This window comes from Leucopleurus acutus (assembly GCF_964270905.1).
Source record: "Leucopleurus acutus genome assembly, chromosome: 11".
Classification (NCBI taxonomy): domain Eukaryota; kingdom Metazoa; phylum Chordata; class Mammalia; order Artiodactyla; family Delphinidae; genus Leucopleurus; species Leucopleurus acutus.
Window position 1 is genome coordinate 100,535,425 of NC_139152.1, and position 23,488 is coordinate 100,558,912.

The 23,488-nt window shown below is 56.7% G+C and overlaps 1 protein-coding gene across 1 annotated transcript in view; it reads right to left on the reverse strand.

Moving 5' to 3' along the window:
- The window catches only part of CELSR1 (cadherin EGF LAG seven-pass G-type receptor 1), a gene marked incomplete at both ends in the record, with an annotated part of 147,250 nt that overhangs the window by 88,242 nt on the left and 35,520 nt on the right, over nucleotides 1-23,488 (reverse strand). Inside the window, one exon of the mRNA XM_082851040.1 lies at nucleotides 3,206-3,844. Within this exon, the coding sequence (XP_082707166.1) occupies nucleotides 3,206-3,844 (639 nt within the window). The remainder of the gene's footprint in view (nucleotides 1-3,205; nucleotides 3,845-23,488) is intronic.

A 23,488-nucleotide genomic window follows, 5' to 3' on the forward strand; every position in this document is an offset into this window, starting at 1 on the left:
CCCCCGGGGGCAGAATCACCCCCGCTGAGAACCTCTGGGCTAGAAACTTTAAGGTCCCGTACCACAGTGTCTCCATTTATAAAATGGGGACGTACAGCTGCCAGGAGGACTTGGGTAACAGTGTAGCATCATCTGGAACAGTACAGCACGTTAAGTGCCCAATAAGTACTATTTGCAGGTCGCTGCTGTCCTGAGGGTCCTGGAAATAAGTGGATCACACCCAAAATGACAGCAGAGCAACCAACGTGTGAACAAGGCACGGAGGAAGTTTCCAAGATCGACAGTCACTGTCCAAGGAAGTTGGGAAAACTTCCAGAACCTTCTGACAGCAGGGACAGCGCTGAGCTGGGTCCTGAGGTAGGTAAGGACAGAGGGACGGCAGGTGCGGGGGTGGGGAGATGGGAGGAACGGGCTACGTCCTTGGGGAGCTTAACCAAAAGCAAAGCCAAAACCAAAGCTATGCTGTTCACAGGCCGGAAGACAGAGGAGCTGGGACCAGGAACCCGGCGCACGTGCTTGTCACACACGACAGTTGCTGAGCTGCGCCGCGATGCCTCCAGTCCTTCTGTCCCCGTTCCCTTCAGAGTGGGGTCCCCTGCAGACCCCCGCCAGGCCCCCACGCAGAGCCGTGAGAAGGGGAGATGCCTTCTCCCTGCAAGGACGGGGGGGGGGGGTCGCGTTCCCTGGGGCCTCGGAGCTTCCCTGAGGCCAGAGTGGACGGAAGAAACACAGGGGAGCTGTCGGGGTATTTTTCCAGCATCAAATTCATGAGCTTTTCCTGAAATTAACTGATACCTTCCTTCACCCAGCTCGTCTCCCGTCTGGCAACACAGGAAGCCAGGGTCCTCCGGAGGCCTTGGGCCCCTTCCAGCTTCCCGCCCGCCAGGCCCGAGCTCGGCTTACCAGGCAGCAAGTAATAAAAGCCTGGCGACGACAGCACGGCTTTCACCGCGAATAAATGGGTTCAATTACCTGAACCAAGAGAGCAGGGCTTCAAAGGAAGAAAGGAAGAAAGAGAGGAAGGGGGACCGAGGAAAAATAATCAGTCTGAATCAGTCTTATCTCGGAGGGAAATACATATGATAATTTAGTACCAAAGACATTCAAATTAGCCCCCTGCCAATCAAGACATTTCAGTGGTGATGACACAGTGGGTCATTCCCAGGCATAATTTCTCTAGAAATGACTCTGGCGATGAAAACAAAATTTGAGAACTCTGGAAGTCCTTTCCACCCAATGGGTTGAGGCCTCTTTGGAGGGGATCCAGGGTCCACGGGTCCCTAGCGGCCTCTACTTATCCTGCCCAGACACGGCCCCAAGCTCACATCCGGGACTCCTGGAAGCCAGGACTGCTGCTGCAGCCACGAGACAAGCTGGTGTCCTCGACCGAGGTAGACCCCACCCTTCAGACCCATCTTCAAGATGAAATCACCAGATTCTGGGGGTGCTTAGGGGTGTCCCCCACCAGGTCCCCACCACTACATGTCTCCACCAGGGAGAGGGCCGGTCACCTTGGGGGGCCCACCCGATTGGGCAGGGGTAGGTCCGCTGCGTGCACTGGCCGGGCATATAGCAGGCACTCAACTAACACTCCTGGAGCGAGTGGACGACTGCTCACTGGCTGACTCCCCGGAGGGCAGCAGGCTCTGTCCCGGGGCCCGGGGCTACGGCTTCCCCACTTGAAGCAGGAGTCATCCGCAGAAGCTCTCCCCCATCCAGGCCACGTGGCAGGGAGGGGGACAGGGACACCAGCCCCGCAGGGGACGCTGCTCCACTGTGAGGGAGGCCGACTGTGCTGCGGCTGGCACACCTGGTCAGGCACTCCAGAAGAGGCCGAGATGCCACCTCAACGCCGTGGAGAGGGAAGGGGAGGAGGGAGAGGACCCCCCCCTGCGTGGCACGGCTCCTCGGCACAACCAGAGCCCCCTGACGACTCAGGCGTGGGCTTGGGGGCTGGAGTCGCCTTTGCCTTCCTTCCCGGCTCACCACCAAGCTCCAGCGTGGCCAGGAATCTAGGGTTAACACCTGAGAGACCGCGGGGAAGAGATCTCCAGAGCTGGACGGGACGGATGGACAGGCAGACAGACACAGACGGGCGAGGGGAGGAGAGACACAGGCAGGCGATCGAGCCTTTCTCGCCGCAGCGGTGCCAGCGGATTATAACCAGGCTGGTGCTCAGACGCGGCAAGCCGGGGAGCACACCCATCTCCCCAGGCTGCCCGACGCCCCCTCTTCTGGCTGGGGCTCCTCCCTTCAGATGCAAAGCACCACACGGCCGCCTTCCTCCCTCTGTGCTCCCAGCCCAGGCTTGCTCCCTTCCTGCCCGATGAATACCCGTTAATACTGTAAGCCCCGTCCTAGGCTCCATCAGTTGCGCTGCGTCCCACACGCACGGAAACCATTTCTCCAGTGTTTACACCAAACACGTCAACCGAGGACCCAGTCCGCGGAAGACTCTCAAAACCACCTCCGGGACGAATCAGGTCCCACCCAACCTCAGAGAACTTTCCAAAAAGACAGACGGCCACCCTCTGCCACAGCACACTTGTTTGTCAAGCAGGCCGTCCCGCTATGTCACGGGCCATCGAAGACCAGAGCAAGAGCATATGTTTCTGCACTGCTCTCGGCGGGTTTTTTATTTTTAAAAACAACCGTTGGCTGCCTTTAGAGCAATTCATCTTTGTGATAAATCAGACGTTTCGAGGTAAGTGTATCTTCAAGGCAGAGAAGATGAGTAATTTCTACAGTGACAATGAGGCATGAAAAAACCAACAGTCTTTCCAGACCCAAGTGATCAGCGGCTCACAATTTCTATCCCAGTTATCACAGTTTTCCAGTAACCAATTAAACTCGAAGTCCGTAATGAACTGCTTTAAATTTGAAGCCACGTATAAAAAGCACATGTCTTTACATACATGCAGATGTTTTAGGTGGCTCTGGCACTATCATCCTCCTCCTCCTGTCCTTATAAAGAGAGTGGCTTCAGTGGCACGGGATCAGTAGAGACCTCGGGGCTGCGCTCAGCAAGTGGCGCCAACGCCCAGGCCCACGGTCCGTCCTTCGACCCTGCCCCCGAGGGAAGTGGACAGAGGAAACCACCTGACACCCTCCGACCTGTGGACTGGGGGCCTCGTGTGAAGCAGAGGTGACCCGGGGCCGCCCCACCGCCTGTGCCGCCCCGGGACCCGCGAAGGCTGACACGTACCTGTGAAGTCCTCCTGACACTCGCAGGTGTAGCCGCCCTCCCGGCTGCGACACCGGCCGTGGGCGCCGCAGGGGCTGGAGTAGCACAGGTCAATCTCGGTCTCGCAATAGTCGCCGGTGAAGCCGGGCGGGCAGCGGCAGCGCAGCCCGTTGACGGGATGGATGGGCCGGAAGAGCACGGTCGGGGAGCTGATGAAGGGGGCCGAGCTGTCGAACTTGAGCACCGACACGCACTTCATGTAGTTCTCGCACGGCTCTCGCAGACAGATGTTGTCGTCGAAGGGCAGGACGCGCTGGGTGGACACGGCCGTCAGCAGCGTCCGGTTCAGGTAGATCTGCTCCTGTAGGTCCTCCGATGGGAAAAACTTGTCCCGGACGCCTCCGGGGAGCAAGGCCGAGAAGGTCACGTTCAGGATGTTGGAGCTGACGTCCGTGTCGTTCTGAATGTTGAAGACGAAGACGGCGTCCTTGGTGGTGGACAGCACCGTGGCCACCCCTTCCACGAAGCGGGCCAGCAGTGGGGACAGGAACTTCTCCTGCGACATGTTCTCCAGGCGCACGGTGATGCTGTTGGTCAGCATGTCGTCCGTGATGACGGTGACCCGCAGGGTGCAGAGCGCCGCCACACTGTGGATGCCGTCTGCGAGACACAAGGGGGCGTCACTCGGGGGCCTGCCTGCCCGGTCCCCACCCCGGCCCGACCGGGAACAACACCCCCGAGCCCCGTGCCCTGCCCCGCCCCACCCATGACCACCACCTTCACCCCACGTCCCAGGCCCCCTTCCCCTCCTTCCACACTCGGCTCCCATCACGCCCGTCAAGCTCAGAAGCCCCCAATGGAAACCCCCCAACTGCTCATCAGGGCATCTCAACAACCACCACGATCCAGCCCCCCAGTCTCACACGCTTTGCTCCAGACACGTGGGGACGCAGAGCCCCTGCTCTACCTCCTCTGCACCTGTTCCAGCCACTAGGTGACCCTGCCCATCCCCCAGCCCAGTTCAGACCCCACAGTGTCCAGCACGGTCCAGCCCAGGTACGGCCTTGTCTTGTGCAATGCTAGCGGCTTCTCCGCTCTTAGCTGTGACCGACTTATCTCCAGGCGCCCAGCACACAGGACAGGACAGCACGTGCTGCCTCAGAGAGACACACGAGAGGATGCTGCATCTCAGCCAGCACAGGTGAACCGCTCACGGAACGAGCCACTTAGGACGTGGGGACTGGAAAGGGTGGAGTATTGGGTTACCAGGTTGAGCACACCATAGGTTCCGAGCCCAGAACCAGAGGAGCTGTCCAGGGGCCGCCACAGGAGCTCTGCTCACGATGGCCACAGGGCAGCAGCATCACCTCCAGGGCAGCCCTGATAGATGCTGCCTAGAGGGCCTTCACCTGCCTCCCAGTGCCCGGGCCCCCAGATGTGCTCTGGGACCCGAGAAAAACCTGGCAAAGTTCACATCCTTCTGGCTCAGCTCAGATCCGTGTCCCTGCAGCCCTGATGGATCCCCCCATGAGCACACCCACCCCAGTTTCCATGAGGCGTCTGGGCAAGCCCGTGAGCCCCCGGCGGGTCCCACGCCTCTCGAAGCTGTAGCCCGAAAGGCAGGCTTATTTCCAGCTTACTTCTGGGAAGCTGGAGGAAAGTCTCAGGACCACTGAGAGGATGCATTCAGGTGACACAACTTGGAGGCCATCTTGTCACTCTGGACCCAGCACAGTCCCCACCAAGGCACAAGCTTGCAGGGAGCCCTCAGAACAACGGGGAGCGGAGCACAGAAGCTTCTGCGCCTGGGACTGTCTGCCTCAGACGCAGGAGCCATAAGCCACTTTTGGCGGGGGACGCCGCACGCCACAAAACTTGTCCAGACAGTGGAGAAGCGTAACTGCTCCTCAAGTCACAACACATTCGGGGGCAAACCTGAGATTCCGAGGGATTCTGAGAACCAGCATCACCCCATTTGAGAGGTGACAGAAACTGAGACCCTGGGAAGTCAAGTTTCACACCCACGAACACATGCTTGGTGGAGGGGGCCCCTGGCTTCCCCCCAGTAATTACGACCATTGCCTAGTAGGTCAGGCACCGAGCATTACTGTTCCGTCTGGTCCTCACGATAACCTGGCAAAGCCATATTTTTTTTTCTTTTTTTGGCTGCACGGCTCGCAGGATCTTAGTTCCCCGACCAGGGATTGAACCCAGGCCCCCGGCAGTGAAAGTACAGAGTCCTAACCACTGGACCACCAGGGAATTCCCTGCAAGGACCAAATCTGAAAGAGGAAATAATATTTGTATGACCTCGTTGTGGGGAGGGCGCCCCAAAGGCTGGTGTAACACCCAAAGGCCGGCGAGCTGAGGGCTCAGCTCTGCGTGCAGCTCCCGCAGAGCAGAAGGTGGACGCTGAGACCGTATCTGCTGCTCGTATACAAAGGACCGTTACTCAGCCGTAAAAGGGAATGAAATTGGGAACTGGAGAGACGTGGATGGACCTAGAGACTGTCATACAGAGTGAAGTAAGTCAGAAAGAGAAAAACAAGTATCGTATATTAACGCATATATGTGGAATCTAGAAAAATGGTACAGATGAACCGGTTTGCAGGGCAGAAATAGAGACACAGACGCAGAGAACAAACGTATGGACACCAAGCGGGGAAAGCGGGGGTGGGGGGGTGGGATGAAGTGGGAGACTGGGATTGACATATATACGCTAATATGTATAAAATAATAACCAATAAGAACCTGCTGTATAAAAAAATAAATAAATAAAATAAAATTCAAAACCAAACAAAACAAAGGGCCAGTGGCTGGAATAAGTAATGAGGAAGAGAAATTACGGCAAAAGGTGGCACAGCCCATACAGCGCGAAGCCTCAGAGATAGCACCACCCTCCTTCCCTCCCCCACACGCCAGCTACACCCAGGCAACGGGGCACATTTATCACACTGCGGCCACAGCAGTCGTCCTAAAACATTGGAATGTCCTGAAACGTCCTAAAACACTGTGGCCACAGCACTCATCCTAAAACATCACACCACTCCCTTGGGGCCCCCAAAGGCACCCAGGATAAAAGCCATACTGCCTACCCTATCTTATGGTCCTATGTGGTCCGTCCCCGTCACCCTCCCTTGTCTTAGAGACACCTCGCTGCCTCAGGGCCGTTGCACACTTCATCTTCCTCCTGGAACACCGCCCTCCTTGTCGCCGCTGGCTGCTCCCGGGGCCACCCGGGTCTCAGCTGCATGTCCCTCATCAGAGGGGCCCTCCGCATACCCCATGCTCTGCCACATCCTCACTTTAACTCCCTCACAGGAGCGGCCACAAGCTGCTTTTTATTTGTTCGTATCTGTCTCTCTCCCCGCAGTGAACCCATGAGGACCAGGAACTTGTAGGTCTTTTTCCTGCTGTGCCCGTCACTTCTAGAACAGTCCCTGGCACTCAGAAGCTCCTGGATAAACATTCAGGGAAGGGAGGGAGGGAGGGGAGAGTCCCTCTTCCAGTGGCATCTCCTTAACCCCAAGACTGACACTGACACAAACAGCATCAGAGCCTCCATTTTTCCATCTAAGCTATTTTCCTGTGGGTGTTTCTTTTCTCTCTTTTTTTTTTTTTTGCGAAGGCCCATTACAATAATATAGGATATTGTTTGTTTCCTGGTGGCAGCTGTTAAGAAACAACCTTTTAATCTTAAACCACACACAAATTTGTTCTGGTCCAAGATTCGAGGGTCATGCTGATTTTAAGCTCCAAGTCCAGGCCGTCTGGGCATGCTCCAGGCTCTTCTGCCCCCTCCCTCCCCGGGGATGGGCAGGGAGCCCAGGAAGGCACGGCATGGAGGAATGCCCAGGAACAAGGAGCCACGTAATGACCAGCAAATAGCATTAAATATTAACTCACGTCCAACGTGCTGCAAAATAAAATACGCACCTTACTGTTAATTTTACTGTTAATTTCTTTCAAGACCGCGGACCGTCCTGGACTACCAGGTCCTGGAGACAATGAACACGCTCTGTGCTTAACTCATCTGGGTTGGATTTCTAAGTCGCCACGAGCACAAATGCGACTGCCCATCAACAGGGAGCCGCTGAAATAAAGGACGGCTGTTCTCACCCTGTAGCTCGGCTCAGAGAAACCCGCTAGGTGACACTCGCCTCCGCTGGTGTCAGGGCAGATGCAGACAACGCGATGTAAAAAGGGAAAAGTCAGTCACTTTTCACACGGAACAAAAAAATACGTTTGCACACAAATCCAGAGAGCCGTCGGCAGGGACAGCAGAAACTTCAGGGCTGACAGCGATTCTCTGGGTCGCTGACTTTGCTTTTCAATAAACTTTTTATTTTGGAGCAGTTCTAGATTAACAGAAAAATTGCGAAGACAGTGCAGAGCGGTCCCGTCTACCCAGCACCCAGGTCCCCCTGCCATTAATACTATTGTGGCGTCAGCGTGGGGTATTTGTTAGAATGAATGAAGCGATACGGACACTATTAACTGGAGTCCACGGGCCACTCACACTTCCTTGGCTTTGCCCACTGCCCTCTCCCTGTCCCAGGACCCCACATGACGTGGGTCGTCCAGTCTCCTTGCCCCTCCGGCTGTGACGGACTTTCTCAGACCTTCCTTGTTTCTGGTGGACCCTGACGGCTTGGAGAAGCACTGGTCGGGAATGTTGCTGACATTTAGGTCATGTTCGCTTCTTCCCCTAAACTTTCTTGTATCGTTTTATTCTCCTGCCCGAGCACCCATTAGGTTTATCACTTAGAAGGCTGTTTTCATTTTGGAAAACACGGAGCTCACCCAGGGCTCCCCGCAACCTCTGCTGTACGCACTTCGTCCGTGGCTGGAAACAACAGCGCCGGAACCAACGCCTCCAAACCGGGCCAGCAGTTTCCACGGCTTTCCCTAGGCACGGTGAGTCACTTCATTGTCCCTAAGTCACCGCGGGAAAGAGACAGAACAGATGGCAGAGCGGGGCTGTGGGGTGCCCACCGGCAGGTGCTTCCCGCAAAACCCCCGACGGTGCAGGTGAGGGGGGCTTCGCAGGTCTTCACGGAGGGTGGGGCCAGTCCACGCGTCCAGCTCTGGTCAGAGGACAGCCGTCGTCTACAATCTCATCCCTGTGGTCCACTCAGCCCTGGGGGTCTCAGTGCCCAAGGAGCCGGTGGCCCACATGGAGGCAGGGGACACAGCCGAGTTTGCAAGAGGCAAGACAGGAGGACCCCAGGAGGCAGCGGGGAGGGCAGGGTCCACGGAGGAATGGACATTGGCACACAGTGGAGTGCAACCATCTTCCCAGCACAAAATGCGAAAAAGCAGCAAGGCCTGGCCAGTCGGTGGCGGGAGGCTGTGTCAGTCCTGGGGCTGCACCACAGCCGGAGGCTCACATAACTGATCCTCTCACAGCCTGGAGGCCAGAAGTCCAAGATCAAGTGTCAGCAGGGTCGGCTCCACGTGGGGTTCGGAGGGAGAATCCGTCCCGTGGCTCTGTCCCAGCGTCCAGTGGCTGCTGGCGGTCCTTGGTATCCCCAGCTGGAAGATGCCTCACTCCCGTCCCTGCCTCATCGTCACGCGGCCTCTCCCCACGTGAGTCTGTGCCCAGATTCCCTTCTAAAAAGGTCACCAGTCGTTGGATCAGGATCCGCCCGAGTCCAGGAGGCGTCAATGCTTAGCTCGGTCACATCTGCTCAGATCCAACCTCCAAATAACACCCATGCTGAGGTTCCAGGGGGCCGTGAACTTGGGGGGACGCTACTCCACCCCGGATGGGAATGTGGGTTGGTGGAGACAAGGCCACGGGGGCAGGGGAAGGTCCTGTGACGCTGCCGCCTCTTGGACCCTTGGCGTAGGGCGGGGGGGGTGGATGCGGGGGAAACGTCCATGGTGTAGACCTCGCTGACCCGGACGGTGCCCCACCACTGCCCGCAGCGGCTCCGCACCGACACCTTCCACGGTGCCGCCCCTCCAGTCCTTGTCACAGCCCGCGAGGGACACCTCTGCTGGTCCTGCACAGATGAGGACACCAAGGCACAAGGGAGCTGGCCAGCAGGCCCGGCCGAGGTCACTCGGGCAGCAAGTGGCAGGCCCAGACCGACTGAGCCTGAGCCCCTCCAACGTTGGGCAGAGGGTCCAGAGGACTACGGTCCTGGCTCGGAGGGTCCACATGGAAAGAGGCCGGTTTCTGACCCGTTATACACCTGCAGCCTTGGGGACAACGCGGTGAGGCAGGGCCACCAGCAGTTGGAGTTGAAGCGGTGCCAGGGGGGACCAGCACCCCTCGCCAGCGCCTTGGTCACCCCACTCCACACGCACCGTGGTCTAAGGTGGGGGGCATCTCCGTCTCCTACCGCCAACGCCCTGCCGGGCCTGGCTGCCACAGCCCGTGACGGCGCAGTAGGCCGGCTGCGGCCACATCCGCTGGGCACTGTTTGCCGTCCAGCCGGTTTGACACAAAGGCTGCCCTCCTGCCCCCTCCCGGGCCTCACCAGGGGCAGGGAGTGCCTTCCGGCTTGGGGGCGGGGGGACTCTGAAGTGGTTTCCTTCCCGGAACAGGGTGATGGGGGTTCGGGCCGCAGTAGGGCAAATGCTGGTGTCAGGCCTGGCGGGCACGCTGGCCTCAGAAGACGCTGCTTATCCTGCCCGCTCCAGGGAGGAGGGGCCCCAGGTCTGAAGGGGCGGGTCCCATCCAAGCACCAGCATCTCAGGCAAATCAGACGATGCACTTGCTCTCGACGCATCTACGGTCCCTCCCTGTCCCCGCGCATGCCGGGGCCTCGCCGACAGTGGCAGCCCGCGCCTTGGGTTTCTCCTCCTTTGGAACCCATGTCCTCGCCCTGTCATTTCTACCATTGTCTCCCCTCAAGTTGCTGGAGGCGGGGTCCTCACAGCCCCTCCCCTGCAGGCCCCAGGCAGCCCCCCAAAGCCCACCCCCACCCAGGAGCCTGGGCCTGGGGGACGCTCCCCGACACAGAGCTCATCCCCTAACTCCTGTTTCAGGGGACGTTCCCTCCTACAGGGCCCCGAGCCTGGACCCGCTGCACCATGCCCTCCACCTCAGTATCTGAGTCCCTCGGCCACTCTTCCTTCACCTGAAGTGACCTCGAGCCCCCCCACCCTGACTCCTCCCCCGGCCCCCTCCTCCAGCTGTGACCTATCTTTGCATCCACACCCCACTCAGAGGAGGAGCCAGGCCTGGGGTCCAGGCGTCAGTGGGGACCCCAACCTGCCTTGCGGGGGGCACCTGGGCCAGTCCCCTCAACCTGGCACCCGCTGGTCAACCACGACAGCTCGCGGGGGGGACTTCCCTGGCGGTCCCGTGGTTAAGACTCCACGCTTCCAAAGCAGGGGGCACGGGTTGGATCCCTGGTCGGGGAACTAAGATCCCGCATGCCATGCAGCGCGGCCAAAAAAAAAAAAAAGAGAGAGAGAAAGACAGCTCAGGGGGCTCAGGACCAGGCAGCACGTACAAGCCACCTGTCCAGGGTCCCGGTCTCGCCACCAGTCACTCACTGCACACGATGCATCTACTTTACACGTGAAAACAAATGCCCCAGCCTATCCCAGGAGCTCTGAGGCACACACATGGCTCCTTTAAACACCAAACGCCGGCTCCCTGCCGGAAGGGCGATGCCCCTCGCCAGGGGTGTCCCGCCCAGGACCCTCGCCTCCACTGCCCCTCCTGAGAATCCCGGCGGCAACAGCGCCCTTCCTCCCTGCGTCCCCAGCGGCCACGCGCGCGGGTCCTCCAACTTCCGCTGTGACATCAAGAGGATGAAACGAGAGGCTGGGCCCACGTCCCCACAGCCACAGACGCACCCACGCACAGCAGCTTCAGGTGAGCTGTGTGCAGAACACCCAGCCCCCCAGCTGCGCCCGACAGACGATCCGACACACCACGTCAGGGGATCCCAGTGCCAGAAACATCTTCGGGAAGGAGGAAAATGACACGTTAGGTATATTTTTGTGACGGGGCCGTGTCACGACCCCTCCCCAGTCCTGACCTCGTGCCTGGTCTCCCCCTTAACTTGGTCAGGGACTCCTAGGAGGAAGCCCTGCTCGGCCCATCTGTAAGGGGGGCAGCAGCAAGGGCACCCCCGACGAGGATGCCAGGAAAACCCCCGAGACACTGGGCAGGAACAGCCGGCAAGCGCCCTCAAGCACTCGGAAAGCACTCGATCAACTCTCCACGTGGCTACCATTCTTAGTTACCACCCCAGATAAAATATAACCAGGTACAAGAAACTTGCCATGGCCGTAAGGAGCCAGGAGGGAAAGAACAAACCCCATCTGAACGTGGGCCCAGGCCTGGCTGCAGGGTCCCCTCAAGTCATCCCAAAGCTGGGACATCACTACTCCAATCAAATGGCAACGCGGGCTTCCCTGGTGGCGCAGTGGTTGAGAGTCCACCTGCCGATGCAGGGGACACGGGTTCGTGCCCCGGTCCGGGAGGATCCCACATGCTGCGGAGCGGCTGGGCCCGTGAGCCACGGCCACTGAGCCTGCGCGTCCGGAGCCTGTGCTCCTCAATGGGAGAGGCCACAACGGTGAGAGGCCCGCGTAAGGCAAAAAAAAAAAAAAGGCAATGTACACGCGGGCACCAGGAAGCCCACGCGTGGGTAAAGGATGAGCAATTTGATGTTCAGCTTTAAAATATCTACAGCTTCAAATCCACAGTCATTGAAATTAAATATGTGATTTGATCTTGCCACACTATTCTGTTTCCGAGCACGCTTATGGACCCAGCATCCTTCCTCCCCTCCAAAATTATAAAATTCTAGCAATGACAAGAAATTATTCTCTCCCAAGATATGGAGAGAGGAGAAGAAGCCACATCTCCAGACCACCAGGATCAAGTGAGTCAAATACGCACGAGACACGTTAGGAAATGCCTGGCCTCGGGAAGCATGAGGCCTGGGGAGACCTGACAAAGGAGGGGGATCCCGGCACCGGCTACGACGCGGATGAACCCCAGGACAGTGTGCTGAGCAAGAGAAGCCAGTCACAGAAAGACAGAGACCGTGTGAGCCCACGGAGATGGGGTGTCCAGAGTGGTCAGTGTCACAGAGACAGAGAGCAGACAGTGGGTGCCAGGGGCTGGGGGAGGGATATCGGGGGTTAGTGTTTAATGGGGACAGAGTCTCAGTTCTGCAAGATGAACAAGTCCAGGAGACGGACGGTGGTGATGGTCACACAACGGTGTGAACGGACCTAACGCCACGGACCTGTGCACCTAAAAACGGTTAAATGGCAACTCTGATGTTATGTAAATTCTACTACAATGATAAATAAAAACATGAGTACATAAATAAACATAAAGGGAGAATGAAGAAATGAGAAAACAAGCTTCCTTCTCTTGTCACTCCCACTTTTAGTATTTACTCTAAAATTGCCTGATAGAGGATAACATTGATTCAGCAATGCGCTCTCCTAACGTCATGTATGCAATAAAGCTCGTATCCCAAGGCCGTAGTTAGTGTCTAATGCAGCATTCCACACCATTAAGTTGTTCCATGAGAAGCAGCTCGTCGTGTCCATGCTGGATGGAACCTTCTGGAAGGCTGAAGTTGTACCAGGCCTCACTCCCAGCCGAGTGCTGGGAGCAGAATGGCCTTTGCCTTCAGAGCCGGGCGCCACCTTCTGACCCGCAATGACGGTGAAGACGCTGAGTTACTGCTTAGGGGGAGCTAGAGCCACCACCAGCTGTTTACACCGTCAACTAAACACTGCGAAAGAAACCAGCACATGCCCGCAGTGAAAACACACCGGCCACCGCCGGCTCCGATGGGATCACACCAAGAGTTTCGTCAGGGACCTTTGTCGTTCCTTGTTTTTGTTTTATTTCAAGTACTGGCTGAACAATACGTAGGCATCGTTGGCCGAACGGAACCCAGAAGTCTGATCTCACCACACTCCTTGCTGGGGACTCACGGTGATCACCAGGCCTGACCCGGGGGCTGTGTTAGGATTCGGAGGACAAAAGCAGTGATGCAGGGGCTCTGGCGTCAGGGCGGGCCCCCCCCGCCGCGGGCGGCAGTGTGGACGCTCAGGGGCTGGCGGGGGCTAACTTGAGGCCTGGGGCCGGCCCAGGCGCTAGAGGATGCCAAGCAGCGCCCCAATGCCATTTAGTCACCCCTCCCCATCCCCAGCTGTCACAACCACAAACGTCTCCAGACACTGCTGGGGACACAATCGCATCCAGGTGACAGCCCTGCTCTAGGAAACAACACAAAGGTTTCTGGACTCATCCTCTGGCTTGAGACTCTTGGGAAGAACCAGGAGCCTGGGCAGCAGCTGGGCTCGGGGTTCTGCACCCCGTGGCTGCCAGGCCGGCCCGGGGGCTCCACGCCTCCTGCAGTGCAGCTGGGGCTTCCCTCCGCCGTCAGGGCCAACAAGGAGCCCGTCCAGCCTCACTTTTCCCCGCCAGAGCCAGAAAGGCCACCCTTCTGCTCTGTCCTAGGAAAATGGGCAAAGTTCCCCGAGGCAAAGACTTAAGCCCAAAGTGGATTTAAAAGAACTAGCGATCGGCCTGCCCTGCCGGCACGATCACATGGCCCCAGGCACCTGCCGAGGGACACTCACATGTCCTTCGGCCCCGGGCAGGTCCAGGAGCGGCTGTCAGCCCAAGAGAGCTGTGGGCGGTAAAGAGTGACTTTTTTTTTTTTCTTTGCGGTACGCGGGCCTCTCACTGTTGTGGCCTCTCCCGTTGCAGAGCACAGGCTCCGGACGCACAGGCTCAGCGGCCACGGCTCACGGGCCCAGCCGCTCCACGGCATGTGGGATCCTCCCGGACCGGGGCACGAACCCGTGTCCCCTGCATCGGCAGGCGGAATCCCAACCACTGCGCCACCAGGGAAGCCCAAAGAGCGATTTTTCACAAATGCACCAACTCAACCCAGCCTGCGGACCGCTGAGCCCAGGGGCCCTGCTGGGTCCCCCAGGCCTCTTCAGTCACTGCAAGCAGCCCACAGCCAGCCCAGGGACACAGGAGGGCCAAGCACCAGTCTGGAACATTCCAGGCTCCGGCTCCAAAAGTGCCATCTGCCACCCAGCTGGGCAGAGGCCACCAAGCTCCTGCAGCCGCCTGGACGATCGGAGCGGCAGGTGACCCGGGCAGCCCTGGCACGTGACCTTGGGTAAGGTGGTAAGTACACCATGTGCCATTTCTCCTCCTTCTCTCCTCGGCTGGAGGGGGCCCTGCACATGCGCACCTGCAGGCACCGGTTCAAGAACGCTCCCTGGGCTTCATTTAGTTCTGGAAGTTTCCAATTCTCCAACACTGCACATGGACTCTTGTTTGGCCTTGACCTCATGCTCGCCGACAGCGCCTCTGCCATCCTGACTATCTCCAGGAACCACTGGTGACAGATGCCCCCCCCCCCGCCGCCCCCCGCACAGCTCCTCTAGAACAGTGGCTGCTGGAGAAAACCCGCAGTCTGGGCCTGGAAGTGTCGCCCGTCACCCGGCGGGGCAGACGCCATCGAGGCTCCTCAACCAGAGGAGGCCCCGCCTTTGGGGAGACGCTTCCTCTGATGGCAGAGAAGAGAGTGAGAGAAAGAGGAGTGATGACGGACACCAGGTCACAGAGGTGCCACGCTGCCAGCTGTGAAGGCGGCAGAAGGGGCCCCGAGCCGGGGGTGGAGGTGCCTCTAGCTGCCGGAGAAGCCCGGAAGCAGGGTCCCCCCGAGCCTCCAGAAAGGAGCGCAGCCCTGCCACAGCGTGCTTGCATCCCGGTGAGACCGTGTTGAGCTTCCAACCTAGCGAATGGTGAGAGAGTAAATCTGGGTTGTCTCCAGCCACCGCGCTTGTGGTGATCTGTTACAGCAGCAACGGAAGACCTCATTCTGTGAGCTTCCCATAACCTTGATACCAAAATCACACCAGGAGCGTGCAAGGAAGAAAAAGTACAGGCCACATCACTCGTGAACGTAAAGGCAACAATTCTTAAAAAAGGAAAACGAAAACTACATCTAATGATGTATAAAAAAAGACAGTGTATCAGGACCAAATTGGATTTATCTCACGAATTTAATATTTGAAAATGTATTAACATAACACCACCCTTAAAAAAAAGAACGCATATTTGAACCTCAATAAATAGAGGAAGAGATTCAATACAATTCCTCAATCACGCATAATAAAGATGCTTGGCAAACAGAGACAGGTCCTTCCTTAAAATGGTGAAGGCATCTCTCAAAGTCCAACAGCAAACATCACACTGAACAGTGGTGCCCTCTATGTCCTTTTCCAAGTTGTACTGAAGGCCGAATCCGTGCAATGGGAACGAATGAATGGGAAAAGATATCATATCATTATTCATAGATCATATGACCAGCAACATAGAAAACTCCACAGGCTCTACAGGCAACTTGTCAGAATGCACCACAGTGTTGAACAAGGTGGCTAAAACTCAAGACAGAAAAATCAAACACATTTCCTATACCAGGCTCATGAAACGTAATTTTAAAGATCTCGGGCTTCCCTGGTGGCGCAGTGGTTGAGAGTCCGCCTGCCGATGCAGGGGACACGGGTTCGTGCCATGGTCTGGGAGGATCCCGCATGCCGCGGAGCGGCTGGGCCCGTGAGCCATGGCTGCTGAGCCTGCGCGTCCGGAGCCTGTGCTCCGCAGCAGGAGAGGCCACAGCAGTGAGAGGCCCGCGTACCTCAAAAAAAAAAAAATCTCATTCACGGTACAGCAAAAATACGTTGCGCTTAAGCACAAATCTAATAAAAGACAGAGAAGCCCTTTATCAATAAAAAGATTAAATTAAAAGAACTATTATTGGCAGAAATGAAGACAAGCCATCCATATTCACTGATAGGAAGAGCCAGTGTGGAAAGGGTAGCAGCTCTCCTCAAACTGACTTAAAGATTCACTGCCATTCTTATCAAGATCCCTACAGGGTCCTTCATAGAACTGGCAAGAGCGTCTCTAATCCGCATGGAAGACAGGCCAGGCCAGGAAAAGGCAGGCACGCCCGAGAAACAGGGGAGCGGGACAGCTTGAAGGAGATGCGACTGATCGTCCGAGTCTACAGAAACAAGAGGGGATTGACACGGAGCAGCCTACAGACCCATGGGCAGGAGAGAGCCCAGAAACACACCCACGTGTACATGAAAATGTGACATGTCACAGAGCTGGCTGCTGGGAGAGAGGAATATTCCATAAGTGGGCCCGAGACCATCTGTAGGGAGGACAAAATGACACTGGATCCCTACCTCACGCTGAACACAAAAAGCAATTCCAGGGAATTAAGGACTTAAATGTGAAAGGCAAAACCTATTTTAGAAGAGGCTGTACAGAACTACTGTTTATGATCTGAGGCAGGTAAGGATTCCTTAAGACATAAGGCATGATCTTAAAGGGAAAAAAGGTATAATTTTGACATTAACTAGAAGAACTTTACAAAGAACCTGATTTTACAAATTAAGGACAAGACACAAACTGGAACATATTTGGTCCTGAAACAAATACAAAGATGCTCAACATCATTAGCAACCTGAGAAACGCAAATCGAACCACAGTGAGATACCAATTTACACCCACCAGATGGGCCGAAGTTAAGAAACCGGACACCAGCAAGTGACGGCAAGCACGAGGGAGGAATGGCTGTTCGTTGCTGGTGGAAAAGGTGAATTGGTCCAGTCGCTCGGCAGAACCCTGGAGTCCCCTAAACCCTCCCGTGCCTGACGAGCAGCAACTCCCAGGGGAATCACCCCAGGGGAAGCCATGCCCTTGTGGGCCAGGAGGTGCACACAGGATATGCAAGCAGCAGAACAGATCAAGAGTGGAACGTTCACTGGATGAAATACCACGCAACAGTGAGAATGAACCAACTACAGCGTAGCACGCCAATGTGGGCGCTGAGGGGAAGGGGCAGGCCGTCAAGGAAGACACACAGCCTGGTGCCTGTATACAGACACAGACACAGCCTAACGAGACAGGTCCAGATCCCTTAACCGAAACCCTTAGGACCAGGCGGTTCTGGAATTCAGAATGTTTTGAATGTGTGTGAATTTTGAATGTTTTGAATGTTATCAACAGTGCCTATTCCATCTTATGTAACAGCAGACTCCACCATCAGATGCATAACGTTCCTGCAGTACCGCGTGTGGATATTCACACGAACCGGGATAAAAACTGTCAATAATCCGGACGGGCTTCCCTGGTGGCGCAGTGGTTGAGAGCCCGCCTGCCAATGCAGGGGTCGCGGGTTCGTGCCCCGGTCCGGGAAGATCCCACATGCCGCGGAGCGGCTGGGCCCGTGAGCCATGGCCGCTGAGCCTGCGCGTCCGGAGCCTGTGCTCCGCAACGGGAGAGGCCACAACAGTGAGAGGCCCGCGTACTGCAAAAAACATAAACAATCCGGGACTTCCCTGGTGGTCCAGTGGTTAAAACTCTGCGCTTCCACTGCAAGGGGTGCGGGTTTGATCCCTGGTCGGGGAACTACGATCCCACACGCTGTGCAGCGCAGCCAAAAACGGAAAATGTCAACAATCTCATGCTGGTGTGGGTTACATTTTGCTGCCAAGTGAAGTTTTGCAAAATTGACTTTGGTTTTCAGAGCTTTTGGATTTTGGAAAAGCAGCTGAGGGCTACAGACCGACGTGCTGACATCTAGGGCCACATGCCATGGAGTCAAAACGAAAAGCGAGGTGACACACAGAGGGCTTCGGGGTTCGGGGGCACGGAAGGGCCTGCCACACACGACAGAGGGCTTCGGGGGCACGGAAGGGCCTGCCACACACGACAGGGGGCTTCGGGGGCACGGAAGGGCCTGCCACACACGACAGAGGGCTTCGGGGGCACGGAAGGGCCTGCCACACACGACAGAGGGCTTCGGGGGCACGGAAGGGCCTGCCACACACGTGTGTTTGTTACTGTCCTTTATTATTTCATACGTTTGAACTGTTTCAAAACAATAATAAAAATTCTGTAAGTGAAATGGGAGTGGGAGAGGGGGTGATTGAAAGGGGGAAAGAGGCAGGCCGGAGGTTTCTGGCTTGAATGGGGATCATGTTCCCAGACAGGAAACTCGGGAGGAAGGTGAGGTTTTCTCTCTGTCTGGGGCGTGATGGGATTGAAGAACGTGTGGTTTAAAAAATGGCGAGGGCCTCCCTGGTGGCGCAGTGGTTAGGAATCCGCCTGCCAATGCAGGGGACACGGATTCGAGCCCTGGTCCGGGAAGATCCCACATGCCGCGGAGCAACTAAGCCCGTGCGCCACAACTACTGCGCCTGCGCTCTACAGCCCGTGAGCCACAACTAGTGAGCCCACACGTCACAACTACTGAGCCTGCGCTCTAGAGCCCGTGAGCCACAACTACTGAAGCCCGCACACCGCAAGGAAGAGTAGCCCCCGCTCATCACAACTAGAGAAAGCCCGCAAGCAGCAACAAAGACCCAACGCAGCCAAAAATAAATAAATAATTAATTAGGAAAAAAAAATGGCGACAAATGCGCTGACACCCTCCCACCCACAGGTGAGACCAGTGTCCCTTTCCTCTGGAATCTGGGGGGGGGCCTGGGACGGCTTCAACCAATAGAAGAGTGAGGAATGCCACTGAGTGACCCCTGGGTCACAAAAAGCCCCACGTTCCACGCTGCCGAGACCCCCCTCTGCCACCCACCGCCGCCGTGACCCTGCGAAAGCTCCTTGGTTTCCTCACCAGTAAAGCCAAGATGGCGGGCTCTCCTGCCCCAAGAGGCCCATGAGGACCGTGGAGCCACACGAGCCTTTGTTCTCATGACCGATGATGTCCTTTGCTCCTCCCACGGCTCAGATTCTGCTACGCCAGTGACAAGGGACGTGGGACCCGGGGAGGCCCAGGACACCCAGCCTTCGGGGAAGAAGCCAGGGAGCCTCCGGTCGTCTCTGCTGCTCTGCACGAGTGCTTTCCAGAGAGCAAATAATCATTAACTGCAGAGGCTTAATGAGGAGAGGGAGTGCGAGGATCTCTAATACCAATAATTTGTACCTATTTAAGAGCAAATGTGCTACAACAAAGGCGGCTGCAAGCAACAGCATCGGACTGTGTCCTTTGCCGCCAGGTAAGAAAGCACAGCTGAGCACAGGGTGCGTGAACAGACAAAAAGCAGGAGTTTTCCCACACCTGTGGCCCCCAGACCCGGCCTGGCTTCCCGACACACCTGTGGCCCCCAGACGCAGCCCGGCTCTGACACCCCTGTAGAGAGGGCCCTCAGCCCAGAAACCCAGGGGAATAAGGCAAGAGAGAGGGAGCGGCAGTGATGGGGACCTGGGCAGGGTGTGGGGCGTCCACACGGCCCCCGGCTGCTGGGCCCCTGCAGGGGGCGGGGCCGTCCCTCCAGTCCAGCCCACGGTAGCAGCTGCCGCCGGCTTAGCCTTCCTCAAGGCACGGAGGGCAGAGCATGGCTGGGGACGAGAGGGGTCACCCTCCTGGCCCCTACTGTCACCCCACTCAGGGAGCCTTAAGTCCCTCGCAGAACAACTTCAGTGAAACCGCTTTTGAAACACAAACACCACCGGGAGGTTATATATTAAGGCTCTGGCCCCTCACGCCAGAGGGCCCCGGGCAGCCCGGACTCCGCAGGGCAGGAGGCAGCTGCCCTCACACTCTGTGGCCGACGGAGATACTGGAGTGACACTCACTGTGACCTCACCCACGTGCTACCGGGGGCGGCAAACACCCGGCCTGGCCCCCCATCCGTGGGGACAACCACCCACCGACAGCGACAGATCATCTTTGCTACTTCCTGGGACCCTTCCCTCCAACTGAGTGAAGACCCCACGAATCACCTTCTTTTGGGGAAGAGATCAAATATTGGCCCAGACGTCCATTAATTTACAACTTACGTGGCAAGCAACTGCTGAGAACACAAAAGCAGGGATTTTTTTTTTTCCTGGTTAAATATTTGCTAAGAAAATTCCAATCCTAAATTTCAAGAGACTGATTTAGCATGACACTGGAAGGGTAAGACATAGTCGTTTTAGATTATTAACCAGAAACTCTTGTGGAAGAAGCAGGAGAGAAAACTCAGTCCTCCCGGTGAAAACGTATCTTTTAGCAAACAGAAAAAATGTATACTTCATCTTTTCTTCTCTTGTCTTTATTACATCTTAAATGTCTTTCTGGTGCTGAGTCTTGTAATTTACTTTACTTACAGGCCTCTTTCCTCTCCATCCAGAGGGTGACATCAGTTTCCACTATTCAAAGGGTTGAACCAAATCTCTCTGCCTGCTTCCTCATACTTGCTGTGTGGTTCTCCTTCTGCAGCCTTTGTTTGCGGCCGCCTTACTGCCTTTCCCGGAAATTAATGAGCTGAGGGCCTATTCTGAAATCAGAGGCAAGAAGATTCGAGGCTCAAAACTCCACTTGGATGGGACGGCCCGTGTGCGGGCTCCGCACAGACACAGGGATGCAGCTTCTGTCTGGGCGCTTATCAGGGAGCCTGGGAGGAGGGATGTGTCCAGTGAGGCTGAAAGTGACATCTGGCTGCTGACACCTCCCCGTTCAGCACACACCCAGTGTCCTGAGTGTCTCCCAGCTGCCAGGGAGGGAAGCTGGAGCTCCTGGCCCCTTCCACCCAGGTGTGTGCTGTCTGTGTGGCATCTGGTCAGGGACACTCTGGCCCACAGTCCACGGAATGGGCTGGAACCCGAGGGTTTGGGGGCCACTCACGGACAGATGGGGGATGTGGAAGGTGTTCTGCTCTTGGGAACCCTGGTGGGTTTGACCGTAGTGATGATGCTGTGTTTTGCTCGTAGGATGCTCTCATGTTGCAGGTACTTTCTAAAGTCATACATCAGGAATGTTCCCCAAGAGGTGTCCTGAACCCACGTCCCCCCCACCCACCTGTCAGCCCCTGTTCCCTGAAGGCAGGGGTCTCGCCGCTGTTCCCCGGCCCTGCAGGCCACCTCCCTCCCAGGAGCAGTTCTCGAGGGAGCACCTACTGTGCGCCTGGCCAGGGCCTCCTGCCCCTGCCCCTCCTCCACATAAGGCCACACACACACACACACACACACACACACACACACAATTCCGAGGTTCCGAAGGAGAATGCCAGCCCCAAGTTCTTCCAGTGGCTCCTTCCCCGTGGGTCTAAACAGATGGAAGTGATTAATTTACTACCAGATATCCTGTAATTGATTGAGATGGCTTGAAAGTAATAGATTGGATTTCCCTCTTATGTGCCCCAAGGGTCCTGGAGAGGACATATAAGGTTCGCTCAGGAATCACTACAACTGACTACAGTTACAATTCATTTATCATTTAAAATTATTTGGAAAAAAAAACAAGAAAAAAAATTATTTGGTATAATAAACATTTTTAACGACCCTAATCTACAACCTAAACTCAAAGAAACTAATTAAAATTGTCATCACTCATTCATTCAACCAATATTCGCAGCCCTCCATGTTCCAGGCCCAGATCTCAGGCTGCCAAGAGGAAAACCCACAGGGTTGCCCTCAAGGCATCCTCAGCCTGGTGGGGGTGACAGATGGGGCCACAGACAACTGCAGCCTGGAAAGTGCCATGGGGGGGCGTCCAGGGTGCAGATGGGGGTGTGTGGGGTGGGAGAGGGCACCCAGGGTGCAAATGGGGATGTGGGGGAGGGGCACCCAGGGTGAGAACGGGGGTGGGGGGAGGGGCACCCAGGGTGAGAACGGGGGTGTGGGGGAGGAGCACCCAGGGTGCGAACAGGGGGTGTGGGGGAGGGGCACCCAGGGTGAGAACGGGGTGGGGGGAGGGGCACCCAGGATGCGAGGGGTGTGGGGGAGGACCCCGCAGGAGGAAGGGCACTGCTGGCAGGTGCAGCTGGGTGAAGGTCTGTGGTCAGCACGTGCTCACGGCTGGTATCCGTCCATGTTATGTCACCGCACCTGGTGACAATGGGAACTGCTCCTTTGCACCGATGGTACTCTTTTTAGCATGTGGCATTTGGGGTCTCAGTGGCAGGAAGGGAGGAAGGGATAAATCAGCTCAGACGCCCAGAAGGGCCCACACCCCGCTGCCAGGGCCGGCCCCTTTCCTGCCGGTTATACACTGGCCTAAAGAACAACGGCCAGAAATTTAGTTCTCCCGAAGTGAACCATTACTTTCAGTTTGTAGCCAGTCAGGGATGCCTACGCGGTTTTTCCTCCTTTGAAACTGTTAACCAACAAATTGCTACTGTCTCCAATTCCTCTGGTTGTCACAACCCAAAGGGCCAGCCAGTGATGATCCTGAGGCAACACTGCCTGGCCCAGCAGCAGGGGCCGGCTGGATGCCTTTCTGTCAAGGGCACTTTTATCTATTAACCCGAGGCCAGGCTTTCCCACTGCTCTGGCTCCAGGGGCAGCAAGACCGTAATTTATGACCACTGTGAAGGCTTTAATGACCATGGGAAGAAGAAGGACGGAGCTTGGGTGCCCAGGCCTCTGCAGGTGCCGAGTGGCCATCCCCCTCCTTAATCAGAGGGACAGCCGCTGCTTAGATTCCAAGGGACCCTGGCAGCCCAGCCTCCCCTGACTCAGAGATGGGCCAGGGCCCAGGTCCCCAAGAGCAGCGTTCAGTCTGTCCAGGAAAATGCCCGTGTTTCCTACACTCTGTGGCCTGGGGGTTCCCAGGACGAGTTCTCAGGTCCGGAGTGCAGACCCAGACCTCGGCTGGCTCCCCACCTGGTGGGCGTGAGAGCTGGCCCTTCCCCTGGCCGGTCTCAGCTTCCTCACCCCTGCAGTGGTGACATGGCCAAATGCGACACCTTCCGAGGACTGGCTTTCAGAAGTGCAAAGAGTTCCAGAGTCACCTGGGCACGTCCACTTGGAGCACCCGGAGTAGGGTCCTGGTCTCCTCCAGCCAGAAGAGACCCCAAGATGCAGGGGGTCCTGCCCCCTGATGTGCATCTGATGAGGCAAAGGCGGAGAAGGGATCCTATGCAGGGTCACCTGGAGACGTTCCAGCCGAGCTGGGCTCCTGAAACACGCAGAGGCCTACGGCCTCCATTTAAATGTTCCTGTTCTCGGTCTAAACATTTTATGTCACACTAAGAGACAAATAAAAAAGACACTCACCTGTGCACTCTAGGGCCACAATCATTTTACTCAAAAAATACCTTTGAAATACGACCTGGGATGAAATGCACGGAGCACAGGTAACCCCAGGCAGCCCTCCACCACCACTTCACACAGCACGTGCTGCAGCCTGCAGATGTGGGGGGCCGGGGTTCACTTTTAGAACAAGAGAAAAATAATCCAACCCCTGCAGCCGATGCATTTGCCAGTCCTTGGGCACAAACGGGGTCTCATCATCGATCGACCCATCGCCCAGTGCCCAGCCTGGCTCT